Genomic DNA, 19,353 nt, shown 5'->3' on the forward strand with positions numbered 1-19,353 from the left:
TGTTCTGCAGGAGAAAAACGTGGCAGTCTGCTTCCATGAAGATTTGCAGCTTTGGACACCCTATGGGGCAGTTCTACTCTGTCCTATAGGGTCACTATGAGTCAGAATTGACTTGAGGGCAATGAGTAACATGAAGTAATAAACAACTATTTCCTTAAAGCAAGGAAAACATAAATTTATCTTTAAATTTACAGAATCCTATCAACTATTTTTGGTGAGTACATACTAAGTTTTCACCAACCGAGTGGATTTTTTAATATGTGTAAAAGGTTTTAATCTGACCACCCCTGACTGAGTTCATGAACTGGAAATAATTACAGTGCACAATCACATTCTTTCTCTTTCTTAACATACAACTGAAATAATACATATTAAAATACTTAGTACATTGTAAACTGCTTTAGAAATGTGAGAGATTTCAAAAAGAAAAAAAATTGAGTTTTCTCAGAAGGACTTTCAACACAAAAATGGTGAGAGAAGTTCATTTAGAGTGACCCACTCTGTTTATTTTTGCTTTCCTGGCATTTGAATGTTAAAGCTTTAATCCCGAAAGGGAAAGGGTGAAAGACACGTGAGAACTAATAAACCTGCAAACCTGCATCGTGTTAGGCTCACAGATGGGAGGAAGGTGCAGAGCGGAGGAGGAGGTACTGGGCTCTAGCTGTCAAGGACTTTTACAAAGAAGTCATCATCACCACATTTTTCTCCTGTGGAGCCACGGCTTGGGTTTGAACTGTTAACCTAAAGGTTAGCATGCACATAACCACTGTGCCACCAGGGCTCTTTGTAATACATTCAAGTACTCCTTTTTCTTTGAGGAAGAGAATGGTAGTCTCTGGCTGAGGACATATTCTCAAAGAGCTTTGTATCTTCTCTCCACTTGTCTGTGTGGGACCAGGCTCCTTGAATTCATTTGCTATGTCCTCTGTGTCCTTCAGGACCTCTAAAAGAACTTGGGCTGAAAGAGTGTGCTCATATTTCACTCTGCGATAGCTGCAGGCAGATCTGACGTGGCCTGGACATGATGGATGCTTATTGGTTTCAACCCAACATCAAGATTGCATAGGGATGGTGTTGAAGGCCGGGCTCAAATCCAGATGAGTGTGTTCTAGAGTTCAAGGAGATTAAGGGTTTACAGGTCAGCCGGTCATCAGGATGCACAGTAAGTACCTTATCAGTGCCTGGCAGCCAACTGACTACTCTGTAAGCTGACGGCCCTTTTTGCTGAGAAGAACAGAATTAGCCAAAGCACCCCTCAGTGGAGCAAAAGCAACCCAAGGAGAAGTTACCAGAGCAAAAGTCACATTCACGGACACATGCCAGCAAAATGTGCACACAGCAAAATGCACAATAAAAAAAATATTTCCAGAGTCTTCCTCATTTATAAGTGTAAAGACAGACAAGATAAGTTGTATCTGCAATGAAGTTAGAAGAAAACATTAATTATGAATCTTCCCCATATCAACATGAGACAGGTATTAGTTGGAAACAGAAAAATTGAATTTCAGAAAGTTAAGTCTTAACCCTCACGGTATGTTGATGCGTGAACATCATACCTGAGAACTAAGAATTATAAAATAGCTATTTCTGAAGTTGGTGCCAAAGATAAAATACAAAATAGGACTGTTGGTGGTGGTGGTGTCATCGAGTTGATTCAATTCACAGCAGCCCCAGGTGCCAAAATAGAACTGCCCCGTAGGGTTTCCCACACTGTAACCTCCACAGGAAAGACTGCCAGTTCTTTTCTCACATGGAAAGTCTGGGTGGATTCTAACCATAGACCTTTCAGTTTGCAGCCAAGTGCTTAACCTTTGCACCACCAGGGCTCCTTCAAAAAAGGCCAACCCAAAAGAAAGAAAAAAAAACCCGCTGCCATTGAGTTGATTCTGACTCATAGTGACCCCCATTGGGTTCCCAAGGCTGTCAATCTTTATGCAAGTAGCTTGCAGCTGGGGGGTGTGAACCGCCAACCTTCTGAAGAGCAGTCAAGTGCCTTAGGCACTGTGCCACCAGAGCTCCTTTCAAAACAGGCCAGGCTTTAGCATATCAGTAAGTCCTTAAAGAGATTTATTAAAGGTCCAGTTTTATTTCCAGTGGCTGCAAAGAGATATAAAGACCCAACCTTCATTCTCCTTAAGAATCTGTATATTCTTAAGAAAGAAGAGTAACAGCATCTATCAAGTAACATGTGCGGCCCCTGGTATGGGCAGTGAGGGACAGAAGGATTGTCAAGGGAAGTTGTAAGAAATCATTCAAAAAGGAAAGATCTTGCAAGAAGAGAAGACAGGAGAAGCATTTCCTATGGAGAAGAGGAAGAGGTGGTAAGAGGCACCTGAAAGGGGGTAGGAGGAAATGGGCCAGAGACTGAGTGAAAAGGAGACACTAGCAGAATACTGGTAGACCCTCCTAGACCAAGAGGGTAATCTGAGCTCAACAGCTCTTCTTTCCTTTTTTTTTTTTTTTTTTTGCAAAATGTCACTGAAAACCACTCAGCTACTGCACTTTCAGAATATATCCTCAGCCAGTGACTACAATACTCTTCCTTAGAGACAAAACTCAATGCTGTTGAGTCAGGTCTGACTCATGGTGACCCTTCTTTGGGTTTCCGAGGCGGTATCACTATGGAAGTAGATTGCCCAGTCTTCCTTCTGAGGAGTGGCTAGTGGGTTTGAACCGCCAGCCTTCTGGTTAGCAGTCTAGTGCCTTAGGCACTACGCCACAAAGAGGTGCTGAGATGTATTACAAAGAGCCCTGGTGGCACAGTGTAAGTGCACAGCTGCTAACCTAGAGGCCAGCAGGAGGTTGGCGGTTCAAACCCACACAGTGGCTCTGTAGGAGAAAGACCTGGTAATCTGATCCTGTAAAGATTATAGCCAAGAAAACCCTATGGGGCAGTAGCACTCTGTCACATGGGGTCGTTATGAGTCGGAATGGACTAAGTGGCACCTACCAACAACAAGTGTATCACTGAAAGGAACGGATGCTAGGAAACCGTATGCCTGAAGAAGAGCTTCAGGAGGGCCAAGCTGATGGAGAAGAGGAAGGAGCCCTGAAGTTCCTTAAGGAAAAGACGCTGAGTGGAGAGACACAGAAACAGTAGGCTTCAAAGGCGCTGTTGCTGTGGAAGCAGTGCTCGCTCTCCTGCAATGGCTGCAGCCAGGGAGATGGCGCTCCGCTGCTGACCAGAGGCCGGTGGTTTGAATCCACTCAGCAGCTCTACAGGTGAAAGGCCTAGGGACCTGCTCCTGCAAAGATTACAGCCTAGGAGCCCCCGTGGGGCAGTACTACCCTGTCATGTGTGGTTGCTATGAGCCAGAAGTCAACTTGACTGGAAATGGCATCAGACTGAGGAAGGTTGTTGACTGGATTCTGGCTGATTACAAACAACCCTTTTTCAATCAGCAGCAGGGCTTTGCTTGGTCAGGGGAAGAAATGGAAGGTGTTTAATTAACAGTGGTGTGTCGCCTTCCCTTGGGGAAGAATGCTGGCTGTGGAAGCTGCCTGCAGCTCGGAGACACTAGCAAAGCTAAGTTTTTCTCTTTGCAGAAGGTTGGGTGTGTGGCGGAGTGCAGCAGAAAGAGTAGACTGGAACTCATCTGCAGAAATGCATGTGCATGCCTCATGGAGAACACGTGGGGTCCCCACACTAATTTCCCAAAATGGAAGGTGAAAGTTTTGTGTTTTCCTCCTGTGTTTCACTGCCCAAGAATGCAAAGAGCAGAAGACGTCTCAGAGGTCAACAAGGTTGGCCTGCTCCATGCATTAACTGAGGCATTAGCCAAGAGAAGTGACCTGTCCACGACCACGCAGCCTGTGCAGAGCCGAGAGATCACTGGTGGGATGACGCAAGCCATTCTCTACCCAATGGGCTGTAACCTGAAAGTCAGTTTCATTCTAGTGAACCTGTAAAACAACAGGCTTTAATACTGGCCTGAGTCCATGCAAATATGCCATACGAGGCGTTTTTGTTAGGTGCTCTCAAGTTGGCTCCGACTCATACTGACACTCTGCAGAACAGAAGGAAACGCTGCCTGGGCCTGTGCCGGCCTCACGATCCCTGCCATACCTGAGCCCATTGTTGCAGCCACTGTGTCAATCCATCTCGTTGAGGGCCTTCCCCTTTTTCACTGACCCTCTACCTTACCAAGCATGACGTCCTTCTCCAGGGAATGGTTCCTTCTGACAACATGAACAAAGTAGGTCAGACGAAGTCTAGCCATTCTCGCTTCCAAGGAGCACTCTGAGGTGTAGTTACAGAAAAACATTCTCAATTTTGCTGTTTGACACGGATGCTTTCTCTGGCCTCCTCAGACACTCTTACCCTCCTGCTCCTTCACTTTCTTGTGTTAATATTTGCAAACAGTGTGCAAGGCCCAGAGCAAGATACTTTGCCCACATTATGGAACCGAATCCTCACAGTGAGCCTACTAGGGAGGGACTACTATCACCATGGTTTCCATTAAGGATGAAGAAATCAAGCCATAGTGAACATCAGTGATTCTCTCAAAGCCACACCTGTAATCTATCACTATGGTTGTCAGGTGCCATTAAGTTGGTTCTGACCCATAGCGACCCCATGTGCGATAGAACAAAATACTGCCCAGTCCTGCACCATCCTCACAATCTTTACTGTGCTTGAGCCCATCACTGCAGCCGCTGTGTCAATCTATCTCGTTGAGGGTATTTCCCTTTTTTGCTGACCCTCTGCTTTACCAAGCACAATGTCTTTTCTCCAGGGACTGGTCCCTTCTGACAACATGAGCAAAGTACGTAAGACGAGGTCTGGTCATTCTCACTTCTAAGGAACATTCTGGCTGTACTTCTTCCGAGGCAGATTTGTTCATTCATCTCACAGTCCAGGGTATTTTCAATATTCTTTGTCAACACTACAATCCAAGTGCATCAATTCTTCTTTGGTCTTCCTTATTTATTGTCATTAAGTAGAATAGGTTGGGCAATCCTACTTCCGTAGTGATACTGCCTCGGAAACCCAAGGAGGGGTCGCTATGAGTCGGGGCCGACTCGACAGCAAATAACAACAACAACAACAAAGTAGAATATAAACCCAATCACCCTAGTGCACAAGGATTAAGTGCACAGCTGATAACTGAAAGACTGGTGGTTCAAACCCACCCACCAGCTCCACAAGAGAAAGACGTGGCAATCTGTTCCTGTAAAGATTAGAGCCAAGAAAACCCGATTGGGCAGTTCTCCTCTGTTACATGGGGTCACCATGAGTTGGCTGGATGGCGCCTGGCAACAACAAATCCAGGAAGGGAAGAGAGCTGTTCTCTTTAGTGAGGTTCTACAAAGCCTCCCTTCTTTGGCCACATGGACCACCAAATGGTCTCGTGGTCCCAATACATGGAGATGCAAGGTCCTCCCTTCCCATCATTGCCCTGGTCCGCCAAGAGGGATGCAGTTCCAGCAGTCTCCATGTCTCACACTATCCCGTATCATTCATCTGCTGCTAAGGACACAAGGTTCTGAAAAGCACATTGCACAGCTGGGGAAAGGGAACGCAGAAATGATGAACTGCTTACATGTATGATATGGGTTATGTTTACTGGGGAAGGGCTGTTGCCTGATGCCAAGAAAGCCACACCAGAAATTTACAGCATCTACAATACACCCAGAAAATGAGGATTGCCCTGAGAAGGCAACATTGGCAAAATCAAGAAGCACTCGGTGGACTTCATTGTTTTATGCAAGGGTTGGACTCATGAGTACTTTCGTCCTCTTTCTGGGATGGCACAAGCCTCAGAAGCTGTCACAAAGAGGCTGGCTGAGCAGAAAAACAGGAAAAAAAAATCCAAATTGGAACACACAGGATGAAGTATCTATGTAGGACTCAACTTTTAAGAACCAACTGGAAAAGTGACAACCCATTCTAATATTTTGCAACTGGCAATCTGGATAAGAGAGGCTTAGGCTAAAGTCATGAGTCAGGGACACTGATCACCACCACCCACCAAAGCCTTTGCAAGAGAAAGCCTTGAAAACAATAACAACAACAAGCTTTAGGTAGGGCATTTAGGTTAGGTATTGAAGTTTCTGCCTACGGAGGAAACAGACAATGGAATAATAGGCCTCCTCAAATGAGGATTGCATGACCACATTGTCAGTGTATCTACCCAGGCCCACAGTTCCATGGATGGTAATGGACCCCAGATCACAAAGCATAGGCCTTAAACAGAGCAAACTTCAAAAGCTGAGTACATTTCTCATTCTTCACTTCTGCTATTGTAGATGACTACACTGAGACTGAATCAGGCCTTCCTCACTCTTCACATTTTTTTCATTCTTTTTTTAATTTTAATTTGTTGCTATCATTGAAAATATACACAGCAAACCATACACCAATTCAAAGTTTCTATATGTACCATTTAAGGAGCTCTGGTTGTGCATGCCTAAGGCACTATTTGACTGCTAATCAGAAGGTCGGTTGTCCAAACCCACCAGCTGTCCCATGGAAGGAAGATGGGGCAATCTGTATCCATAAAGATTTGCCGCCTTGGAAACCCAGTGGGGGTTGCTATAAGTTGGAATCGACTCAATGGCACTGGGATTTTTGGGTTATATGTACCATTTAGGAGCTCTGGTGGCACAGTACATAAGGCATTTGACTGCTAACTAGAAGGTTGGTGATTCAAACCCACCAGCCACTCTGTGGAAGAAAGATGGGGCAATCTACTTCCATAAAGATTCACCTTCTCAGAAACCCAATAGGGGTCACTATGAGTTGGAATTGACTCAATGGCACTGGGTTTTTTGGTTCATACGTACCATTTAGTGACCCTGATTGCATACTTCCAGTTGGGGAACCATTCTCACCCTCCTTTCCCAAGTTGTTCCTCTCCCACTAAAAAATTCACTGCCCCCAAAGGTCCACATCTAATCTTTTGAGTTGCTATTGTCATTTTGGTTCCAAATAGATACTTCTCAAAAGAGCATCATGTTCAAGGCAGACATTTTCACTAGTTAAGCCCACCACTGTTTTGTTTTAAGAAGACTTCAGGGGATATTTCTGGTTTAAGTTCCAAAGATGATCTCACTCCCCTTTTAAATACTGTGCTGATTTATCTTTGGGAATGAACTCTACAGCGGCCTCCACTGCTGCCAGATGATCTCATGATCACCCTTCAGTAGATGGCCTCTTTCTACCTATTCGTTTGAAAGCAAAGAGAAAGGAGGCTAGCCTTCCCACATTTTGCACTCACTCCTGCTTTCTGCTCTTTCTTTCCTTCATTTCTTTGCAATGTTTTAAAGGAATTATTCTCTGAATCCAAAAGGTAACTTGAAAGCAAAGTTACAGAGCAACCTTAGGAGTAGGGGTATAATTCCTCCGACCCCACTACACATACAGCTATAATCAGGCTTCAAAGATAATTATCACCAAGAAAGCATCCCAAAGGAGTCAAAGGGATCGAACAGATTATCTGGTTACACTCAATCATGAGAGGTCATCAAGGGAACGAGCAGTGCAGCAAGGCCTGGGTATATGTTAAAGTAATAGCACACTGGTTTTAGAAAGTTCAAGGTTTTCTGCTTCGTTTGTGTTTTGTCTTTCCTACTTTTTTTTTTTAAATCAGCAATGGATTGTTTGTTTTCCTAGGATTTGGGAAAGAAGACAAGTCAAGGGAAAACATGCTATCGTTTTAATTCCTTTTCTTTCACACAGTCTTTGGGGAGCACCCAGTGAGACCCCCCTTAAAAGGCCATCTTTTCAGCCTGTTAGTAACCAACTCCATTTGAAAATGGACCAGGATTGACCTACCTTATACAACAGAGAACAATATTAATGAGGCTATGAAGGGATTCAAAGATGCATATTGAAAGCTTCTGTTTGCCAACACCACATACTGCAGCAAATTTAACAGTAGGACTTGTGTATAGAGAACCACTTCTGTGCCAGGGCCCAGCAAAGAATCGGGCAACGTCTCTATTCAGCGGGCTTATACTTAAATAGGAAGGACGGCACCACCCACAAGGAAAAAATTTGGAACACATTCAACAAAACAGTCAGTGAATAGGGAAGGAGAAATTATGGACATTTGAGTTGTCAGGAAAATTCATCATTGTTTGTCTTTAGAATCTATGGAAGTGGTTCCAAGACACAGGAATTAATGAGCACTCAGGAGGGACTTGAATGAAAGACAATGAAGGTGGTCTGCCAGAGAGATGCTAGGTGGTGATATAAACCATATGGCTGAGTGAATACAAGGGGGATGGAGCTGGGAGAGGGGCCCACAAGTAGGGGAGTAGAAATAATTCACTATGACAACAGGAGCTAAACCACGGTGAGGGAGCATCTCAAAGAGGGCGCTAAAAAGTTTGAATCTAATTAACAAGCCAATGAGGGATTCCATAATAGGGAATTGGATATGGGGCAAAAAAGACCACCCTAGCAACTTTTCATTAGATGGCCCAAAGTCATTGCAAAGTGGTCTACTCTGATGGCCAATATTATGGAGTTCTTCCTACCAAAACAATTGAAGATCTGCCAATATTTCCATCTGTATCTTCTGGCAAATTTGCTCATCACATTTCACAATAAAAAGAGCACAGAAAAAAAAGGGAGAAATGTCATCTAACTTTCTTAGTCCACTCTACTCTTCTGGTCATAATAATAATTGTCTTCCTTGTGATCTTTCCCTAGAAAACATAGCTACCTTTCAAGAATTCTGTCTTCTGGGAATGACTGCTAATGACAGGAACTTGGACCTCTGAGTCCTTGATTAGGGAAGTCTGTGGGTAGAAGTGGATCAAGAGTATAATCACTTTGAATTGTTCTTCTGGGTCAAGGGTATTGTTCACTGATCTTTAAACAAACCAACATGCACCTTTAATAATCAATTCCTACCCCAAAAAAATCATATAATAATGAGATGGTATTAACAGTTGCAGCAAATGTTTTGAATGTTCATGAATCTCTACATTTGTGTCCCTCAAAAGATGTGCTCGATCCCCTGGTACCTGTGACCGTGACCTTGTTTGGTAGTAGAGTCTTTGCAGATGTAATTAGTTAAGATAATACGAGGCCATACTGGAGGACGGTGGGCCCAAACCTGGTATGCCTAGTGCCCTTATAAAAAGGGAAGCGAAACAGAGACAGAGATGCAGAGTGTGGTCAGCTCTGTGAAGGTGGCAGCAGAGATGGAAGTAAAGCCGCACAGCCTGGGAGAGACAAGCAAGGATTTTCCTCTAGAGCCTTTGCAGAAAGCATGGCTCTGTGGATCAGCTGAAGTCAGATTTCTGGCCTTCAGTAATAAATAATTTTTGTTGTTTTGAGCCACTCACTTTGTAGAACCTTGTTATGGAAGCACTGTTGCTGTTGTTATTTGCCGTTGAGTTGACTCGACTCATAGCGACCCCTCCTTGGGTTTCCGGGGCAGTATCACTATGGAAGTAGATTGGCCAACCTTCCTTCCGAGGAGTGGCTGGTGGGTTTGAACCACCAGCCTTCTGATTAGCAGTCAAATGCCTTAGGCACTATGCTACCAGAGCTCCCAATATGGAAGCACTAGGAAACTAATAAAGTCACCATTCAACAAGTAAAATAAAATTTTTGTATTATATAAGGTGGCATAGTGCCTAAGGCATTTGACTGCTAACCAAAAGACTGGTGGTTCAAACCCACCAGCCACTCCTTGGAAGGAAGATTGGGCAGCAAAACAATATATAATATCCACTAACTACATAAGAAGGCGCTCTGGTGGTGTAGTGGTTAAAAGATCTGGCTGCTAACCAAAAGGTCAGAGGTTTGAACCCACCAGCTGCTCCATGGGAAAAAGATGAGGCAGTCTGCTCCCATAAGATTTACAGCCTTGGAAACCTTCTGGGCATTTCTACTCTGTCCTACAGGTTTGCTATGAATTGGAATCAACTCGATGGCAATGGATGGGTTAATTACAAAGGAATATTAAATATATTTTACTGAAAAACAGAATCTTAAACTATTGCTCCCTCCAGCCTTAGATTCTCAAAAATCTTTTTTTTTTTCCCCTTAAATTTCAGGGCAGTGTGACAGGAATGGGAGCTCTGGTAGTGTAGTGCCTAAGGCACTTGACTGCTAACCAGAAGGCTGGTGGTTCAAACCCACCAGCCACTCCTTGGAAGGAAGATGGAGCTATCTACTTCCGTAGTGATACCACCTCAGAAAGCCAAGGAGGGGTTGCTGTGAGTCGAGCCCGACTCGAGAGCACATAAAAACATAACAACATGACAGGAATTACATATATATGTGTGTGTGTGTGTGTGTGTGTATCTATGTATCTATGTATCTACATATATAGAACAATTTAACATTTATATGAATATAAATAAATATACACTTCTTTTTTGAACAAAAAGGAAGATGAGATACACTGAACATCTCTACAATTTAGACAACTAAAATGTTAGATTTCAAAGAATAAAATTCAGGAAATATAGGAAGATGATGGTAATAATGGCAGCAGATTTTCTGGATATTCCTAAATCTCCACATAAAAAGAGACAGAAAAACTAGATGACAGAGTCAAAACCATGGTCAAATTAAAACGAAACCAAGTGACAAGATATTCTTATAGACTGCAAAATATAAGTTGCTTGGAACAAAGCACCCATAGCCACAGACCTGTGTGACAAATATTCTACCAACATTTGTCCAGGAGAGCAGAGAAAGCAACAGGGCATCTCTGAGAGCTAAGAACAGGACATCTTAACATAGCCACAGACATTTATCTCAAAGCACAGCTGGCCAATCTGAGAACAGCCACAGAAACTGCCAGAGTTTTCCTATTCCCAAGGCAAACGAATATAAAGAAGTAAGGATCAAAGGGGCTAGAGCACTGATGGCCCTGGGGACTCCTGAACCTGACCATCCAGGTCTCCCTTTCCAGATAGGATCCAAACTGAGGATAAACTGCTGGGAGTGGAATATAACAGAACAGAGCAGGGAAAACAGGAGCAAAGGAGAGAAAGGGTCTAGAAAAAAGTAATTGTTATAGATTAAATTGTGTATTCCAAAAATATGTGTTGTAAATCCTAACACTATCCCTGTGGTCATAATCCCACTGGGAAATGGGTTGTTTATTATGTTAATGAGGCAGGATTAGTGTAGGGCGTGTCTTGAATTAATGTCTTTTGCGATATAAAAGAGATTTAAGCAAGAAAGTCAAGATCAGGGGAGATGCCAAACCATACGAAGTTCACCGGGAGTAGAAGCTTGAAAGAATGAGGGTCTGCCGCCAGAGCTGACAGAGAGATCCAGCACCTGAATCTGGACCTCTAGCCTCCTCAACTGTGAGAAAATGAATTTGTTAAAGCCATCCACGTGTGGTGTTTCTGTTATAACAGCACTAAGTCACTAAGACAGAGACCAAAGCCAGGGATCTCAGAGCAAACAGCCATATCTTTAACAGGACACAAAATTAACAGATTGAGCCCACTAATTAGAAAGTTAACTGAAACATTCTTACTTCCGAGGGGGGGAAAAAAAACTAATTTCATATAAAAATAGCAACAGAATAGTATTGAGATAAAATCCCATATAAAGTTATGTCAGAAGGAAAGGGAAGGAACAGAATAACTGTCCTACAATGAAAGTGTACCACAAAGACATCTCAGAAAAAACAAAAAAAGATCACAACTCTCATATACTATTTCAAACCTGCCTAAGATCTCAGTAAAGTGATACAAGACAAATGAAAAGCATGAAACAAAATGAGCAAAATTCAGAAGTGTGGTGATATAAATCAATAAAGAATCAGAAATAAAGGCAAAAATCATCTTATAAATTAAAACTGAACTAGGAACATAGAACAAAAATAACAAAAAAGTCCACCAAGAAAGCCTTAAGAAATGAAGACGATACAAAGAAATGAACTTTTGAAAATAAAAGAAATAAGAGATTTAGAAAGATTTGAGAGAAACTTACAAACACTGAACATAGGCGATGAAGATACAACAAACATAAAATGAGCTCCTGAATGAGCTCCTGAAGAAAACCAAAGCCAAAGAACAGAACACATACAAATGCTTAACCGAAGACAGCTGTTCCGAAATTTAGAAACATAAATGAAAACTACAAATTCAAGCAGCGCAGCCTATTTCTGAAAACATCAGCATCTTGAAATGACCTACAACAAAGCACATATTCTAAAAGGTACTAAACATGACAGGAATATAAAATATCCTTTAGGTATCTAGCCTCAGAGGTGACCTTATAATGAAATTGAAATCATATCCTCATGAGACTTTGACAGCCATGTGTGATGCCAGGAGAAAGTGGAATATTGATGGCACCAAAGAAAGAACACAGGACTCCATGATTTTGTACAAAGCACAACTGACTTCAAGTATAAAAAGCCCAAACTTCCAGTTCATTAACGAGCTCAGGAAACAATGTTCTCAAGACATCAATCCACTGCAGCTGGGAGTATACACTGGAATGATCCTTTGGAAAACTGTTATTACCTGGTAAGTTAAACATGTGTATGCCCTAACCATCTACCTATGCCACACACACTCAGTTTTAAACCCTAAAGAAATCCTTGCACATGGACACCAGTAGTTACGAAAAAGGATGTCTATAATGTTATTGTGGGAGCTCTGGTGGTGTAATGCCTAAGGTATTTGACTGCTAACCAGAAGGCTGGTAATTCAAACCCACCAAGCCACTCCTCGTAAGGAAGATTGGGCAATCTATTTCTGTAGGAATACTGCTCTGGAAACCCAAGAAGGGGTCTCTATGAGCTGAATCGACTCAACGGCAGTGAGTTTGTTTGTTTGTTTTTTAATGTTATTGTGTACTATAGAAAAAAAAAAGAAAAACACGGAAGTCCATGGAAACACACAACGGCAGTAGAATGGAAAATTAAATGGTTAGATAAACAAACAAACAAAAAACCAAACTCTTTGCCATCAAGTTGGTTCTGACACATGACGACCCCCATTGGGTTTCTGAGGCTATAAATCTTGACAGAAGTAGATCACCCCACCTTCCTTCCACAAAGCAGCTGGTAGGTTTGAACTGCTGACCTTCTGGTTAGCAGCCAAATGCCTTATCCATTATACAACCAGACAGTCATACAATAGAATATTATACAGCAATAGAATACTATACAACATGAAAATGAATGAATGAATGAATATGGCCCTCATCCACTGGATGAGTCATAACATAATTATGAATGAATGAAGCAAAGCGCCAAGAATATACAACATGATTCAATTTATAAAAGCTCAAAATAGACAAAATTATATATATGCACACACATGTATGTGGGATATAGACACACACACACACATACACATTCATATGTAGGACATGCATATGTTTGGTAAAATGAGAGAGAGAAACAAGGAAACAATTAACAGAAAATCATTTTTCTCTGAAGGGAAGGGAAGAATGTTATGAGGGAGGCACAGAACATGAAGCGCCCAGGGTGCCGCCAATGGAATTCCTCAGTCTGAGGACTGGGTTTATGGAAGCCCCTTGTAGTTACTAAACTGAGCAGAAAAGTTTTATACAGTTTTATCAGTATTATTTATTCAGTAAAATTATTTATTATATGCAATATACTGTATCACACACTATGTTACTGTTGTTATTAGGGACCGTTGCGTTGATTCCCCTATGACCCCATATGACACAGCAGCACTGCCTCATAGGGTTTCTTTGGCTGTAATCTTTACGTATCACCAGGTCTTTCTCCTGTGGAATAGCTGGGTGGGTTCAAACTGCCAACCTTTCAATTAGAAGCCAAATGTTAAACTGTTAAGATACTTTACATTACACATTAGAGAGGACGGATCAATGTCATCTCAGCCAAGGGGAATAACATCTCAAAATCAAGTCATGAAGAGCTTTGAGTCAGAAGGGTGCGTTTCCTTGACCAACTTACTGCCAACTACAGCTGCCTCCAAGCCTGACAGTGGCCTCACCCTTGTCACTTACCCTCATGACTGTGGCTGTGTACATTCTGTTTCCACACACCCCCTGCCCCACACTCACCGATGTTACTTTGTGATCAAAGTGCTACTGTAGACCATGATGGCCATTACTGCCAATAGGTCTCGGGGCTGTTTCAGGGACACTGCTTCTGACATCTGGGGAACCGAGCCGATTGCCGGCTTTTCCCTACAGAAGAGCCAGTTGGTGTTTTTTCTTTAGTAAGTGAACAGACACCAGCTGGAAGCACTCTCTCTCTCAGGTGAGGCACAGGTAACAGCAGCAAGAGGCCCATAAGTAGGGAGGCTGAGATGGGACAATCAAAGATGGTGGAATTAAAGAGGGAGCTCAGCTCGGAGAGACAGCCTGGGCAGGGTGGGTTCAGGGGCAGCTCAATGATGAAGTGACAGGCGCTAAACACTGGGGGTAATCATGCCACAGGGCAATCAATCACTCGCACGCTTATCTTCTGACCAGAGTAAGACTTCGGCTTCCAGCTGCAACATCACAACGTAATGCTGCTACTGGTATCTGTAATGGAACTTGTTCCGAAGCTTTAGTTTCCCTCTGTTAACTAATTATAAGAGAACGTGACACTGGTATTTGCTTTGCCACAGGGAAAAGTCAATTTCAACAGGAGGGGAGAAGCTGTTCTGTTTTGTTTTGTCATTACAAAGAAATTACGTATGTAGTAATAAATTAACTCTTGTGCAAGAAACAATTTTTTCTCTGTAGTTCTAGCCATTCACCTTAGTGCCCAGTTATTTCTTTCCTTCTCCAGGGACATAGTGGATAAAAGAATGAGAGCTGGGGGTTGGACCTGGGTTTGAAAATGAACTTGACCACTTACTTACTAGCTGTCTGACCTCAAAGTACTGAGTCTGTGTCGTCAACTGTGAAATCATGGAAAATCCACCTTAGTGTAGTGTTATTTATACAAGATGAAATGAAATAATGGAGGACAAGCACTTTAGCATGGTGTCTACTGCATAATGAGCACTCAGTACATTAAAGCCTTTGTTCCCAATGACCCTGAAACCCTACTACATAAATAGAAACTATTTATTTGCGTATCACCAATTCTATAGGACCGCACACCTGATCGTGAGCTCAGCCTTTTCTCTGGCACTACACGCTAAGTTGAGTACTAAACATTTTATTCTCCTCACCTTGGTATGAAAGGTGTGCAATGAAAGTTTAATATTTAATGGTGTTATGGAAGGGCACAGTTTTCCCCTGCCTATCTCCCACCTTTTCAGACAAAAAGAGAAGGCAAGGCTCAGCAAACATGCCTGACAGGCTTGATTCCCCTTCACTTTGCCTGGATGTGGCGAACAATGGTGCTGTGTTTGGAGTGCTTTGAACAAACTAGAAAGTGACATCGCAGACACTTCGATGGCTAATTTTATGTGTCACTTGGCTAGGCTTGGTTCACAGTGGTTCTGTCAAACAGTAGACTCACTGCTGTTCTGTGATGTAACTGTCTTCCATACTGTAATCTAATATAATCAATAAATCAGTGAAACTCCAGTTCCGTAGCATGTGGGCTGCCTTCAGATTATAAAACAGGTATTCTGGCATAACCCTATTTCTGTCTCTCTCTTTTTGCACTCTTCCTGTCACCTGACCTATGAATCTTGGGATAGCAGATGTCTCCAACCTGTTGCGTGACCTACAGATTTTGGACTTTTTAGCCTCCACAATCATGTGAGCCAATCTCTTAAAGCAAATCTATCTGTCTCTGTCTGTCTGTCTGTCTACCTATCTATCATCTATCTAAAATGTTTCACTGTTTGTTTTTCTGGAGAACTCACAAGAACCCTCTTGAACTCACAACAATCAGGTAAGGGAGGCAGGGCAGATGTGGTGAGACCCATTTTACAAATAAGGACACCAAGACCAAAGGAGAGGACAACACAAAGCCACAGTATTTAACATATTTTCTGTAAGGTGTAATCTGTGGAGATGGAGAAGGCTAGGGTTGCCAAGTTTTGGAAAATTGTATTTTCCCAACAACGGAAGTCTGTTTTGGTGACAGCCAATGCAACCAGTTAGTAGTGAGGGGAGCGGAACAAAGAAAGAAAGCAGAAAATCAAGAGGCCCAGGGCTTCATACTCCAGTGACATAATCTATCTGCCCAACAGGCCTCAACTTTTCTACACATAAAATTGAGGGGAAAAACAGTGCTGTTTCCTAGCTCTCTTCCAAGTATATTACATCATTCGATCCATACAACTGTTACATAACTAAGGATATGATATTCAAAGGGTTTTAAAAATTCATAAGTACAAGGTAACAGATTATGAGTACTACATAGAAAATCTTAGTGATAAAGGAAAGGAGAATATTTTTTGCCAATGATACATGTGCTAGAAGATGATGAAAACTTAAATAAGATTAGATAAACCAGCACCATAACTTTGCGTTACATAGCTGAACTATTTTTAGATGTTACAGAAGCAAATTAAGAGATCTGGACATGTAGTAATTTTTGAAGCCATAAAAATGCACAAAACATCTCATTTTCATAAAGCTTTCTTCAACTAACCACATATAACAGTTCTTAAAATAATCAGTTCTTCAATGCTGTTAATACGGAGAAAGTCTCCTGGTATTCGTCAACTCTCAGGAATTCTAAGGACTGTGACATATGTTCATGGATATCTTATTACCCTTAAGAATTCCTAGTGGAGTATAGAAATGAAATTTGAGAGTTTAGTCCCCCCTCCCCCTTTTTTTTTGCAATGAGAAATAAGTTCTTTTAGATAGGAAGATAAGAGAAACCAAAGGCCATTAAGGGAAATGCTGCTTAAAATAAGAGCCAAACACATGTTTACTATTTGGACATGGCAGCTCAAGGACTTTGATGTCTTAAAAAGTGACCAGATATGCAGTCAAGACCTAGTCATGCCAAAATGATTAGAAGAAGAAGAAAAAAAAAAAAAAAGCCTATAATAATGGGTTACCATCAGGTTGCCCACTGCTTGATGCTGACTTAAGGACCTGAACATAATTTGCCCAATGTTTCTTCATCGAGAATGAGGAGGTTTCACTTCAGTGTGGGGACAGATTTTATGATGCAGCAGCAGAAAAGGCCTGACTGAAACTCCTTCTTTACCTCCTTCATTCATTCATTCAATAGACATCTTTGCACATCTGCTGTTTGTTGAGATCTCTATGAAAGAATCCACATTCTAAAGGCAAGACAAGTAAAAAAGCATTGCATTTGTGTGTTAAGCTCCAGAATGGAAGAAAATATTTGGTGCAAGGATAAATAGACCAGAAAGCTCTCACAGAGGATGAAGTGAATAAGCAAAGTCTCAAAAGAAGTTAAGGAGAAACAAGGTCAATAACAATAAAGGCTATAATTTATTGAGTGCTTGTTATTTTTATGCAGTAGGCATTGTGCAAAACAGAGGGGCCACTCCTTTTCAGAGGAATGATTTGGGCAAAGGCAGGGAGCCACGAGAAACATGGTGAGTTCTAGACCATGTCTGGAGTTCTGCATGACTGCAGTAGAGAAGATGGTTAGCAGAAGGAAAACGATGATGACCCACGAAGCAACAAGCTGCACAACAATGGCCCATCAATTAGGGCTTTCCAGTCCATCAGTTAGGGCTTTCCTCTCCACGTCAAAATCAAATATTGGAAAGCTGAACACAATTATTGGAATACTGGGAGGAATTTTCCATAAGGCAATGGGAGTAGATTCTACTAAAGAACCATCAGCTGGGTATTAGCAAGGTATGCAGTGACAGAGAGGAAGGGAATCTAGAGGTATGGACCCCAGTTAGAAGATAGTGTCAAAAGTCCAAGTAAGACATGAAGAAAGAGGTGGGAAGGGGATTTGAGATAATAAAAAGCTAAACAATGGAGCTGATGGGATTTAGTAGTCAGGTGAAAATGTGGGATGATGGAGAGGGCGTGGGGCAGCTTCATGCTTTTTGCTTGGCTGACTGAATGGATAATAGCATCATTAGCTATATTAAGGACTTCATGAAGAGGAATAAAGAGTACTCTGAAGTTCTTACTTATCCCTCATTTATAAGACTAATCACATTTTCTTTGTATTATGTGTGTGTCATCCCATCACCCCTTCCCCCACTAGACACACAAAAGTCCTTGTTGCATCACCTTGTCTCTGTCTACCCCCGCAACAAAACGCACTGTCGTTGAGTCAGATCTGACTCATAGTTACCCCTCCCCTTTGGTTTCTGAGCCAGTATCTCTATGGAAGTAAATTGCCCAATCTGCCTTCTGAGGAGTGGCTGGTGGGTTTGAACCACCAGCCTTCTGGTTAGCAGTCAAGTGCCTTAGGCACTACACTACCAGAGCAAAATTGTACAGCATGCTTGTATACTATCACTGGCCCATTGCAGACACCTAATAAACCTTTTTGAATGACTGACTGAATAAACGGATAATTCCAAGGATTAGATGTAACAAAATTATACATTTTACCTTTTGAGTGAAATAATTTTCTCTTAAAATGCAAATAACTCACCGTGGCTGGGTAACAACTCATACCATATAGCAATTAGCTTCCTTCCAGACTCAAAACACCCTTTGCAAATCCAGTGCCTCATCTGAAAGGAACTTCCACGGCTATCTAATACAAACCCCCATTCTAAAGATGAAAGTCAGACTTGGAGAAGTTACATGACCAGCCTAATGTCACAAAAACTTTCTGGTGATGGGACCGAAAAGAGGCAGAGTACACTGGGCTTCCAAATGTTTGTCACTAGAAGGGTTATAGCATATTTGAAGGTAATACAGTATACCAAATCCAGTGAGGGTGAATTAAAGCAACTGCCATTTCACACTATCAGGTCTTGGTAGCATTTTCTTAAATAATTATTTTCTCTGGCCTCAAAATACAGTGATCAGAGCTCAGCTTCCACTATTATAAGTGAGACAGGTTCTTACCGTGGTCTTCTGAAGACACCGGTGACCTAAAATGAAACAATAAACATGATCAATTTTTTTTTGTTGATAAATGATACTGATAATTATAAATTCCACAGTCAACAATAATTGCAACAGAATTATACTCCAAAGATTCATCTACATAGAGCCTTGACCTAGTAAACAGGATAATCAATGCTTTAGTTGCACAGTAGATTCCGATCAATAGCATCAACATTTTACCTAGAGTGGATGGGTGGTAAAACCAAAAACCAAACCAGCTGCTGTGGAGTCAGCTCTGACTCATGTCAACTGCATGTGTGTCCGAGTAGAGCAGCGTTTCACAGGGTTTTCAATGCCTGTCATCTTTTAGAAGTAGCTGACCAGGTCTTTCTTCCAAGCCACCTCTGGGTGGATTCAAACGGCCAGTCTTTCAGTTACTAGCCAAGCCCTTAACCGTTTGTACCACCCAGAGACTCCTGGGTAGATGGCATGGTTACTAAAATGTCAGT

The 19,353-nt window shown here is 42.0% G+C and overlaps 1 protein-coding gene across 1 annotated transcript in view; it reads right to left on the bottom strand.

The window, feature by feature from the left end:
- Window positions 1-19,353, bottom strand: part of DGKI (diacylglycerol kinase iota) — a 380,807-nt gene that overhangs the window by 37,159 nt on the left and 324,295 nt on the right. The window contains exon 30 of the mRNA XM_042782691.1: window positions 18,863-18,888. Within this exon, the coding sequence (XP_042638625.1) occupies window positions 18,863-18,888 (26 nt within the window). The remainder of the gene's footprint in view (window positions 1-18,862; window positions 18,889-19,353) is intronic.

The sequence above is a fragment of the Orycteropus afer genome, unplaced genomic scaffold, assembly GCF_000298275.1.
Source record: "Orycteropus afer afer isolate SDZICR_OR568_19922 unplaced genomic scaffold, OryAfe1.0 scaffold00413, whole genome shotgun sequence".
NCBI classification, from domain to species: Eukaryota; Metazoa; Chordata; class Mammalia; order Tubulidentata; family Orycteropodidae; genus Orycteropus; species Orycteropus afer.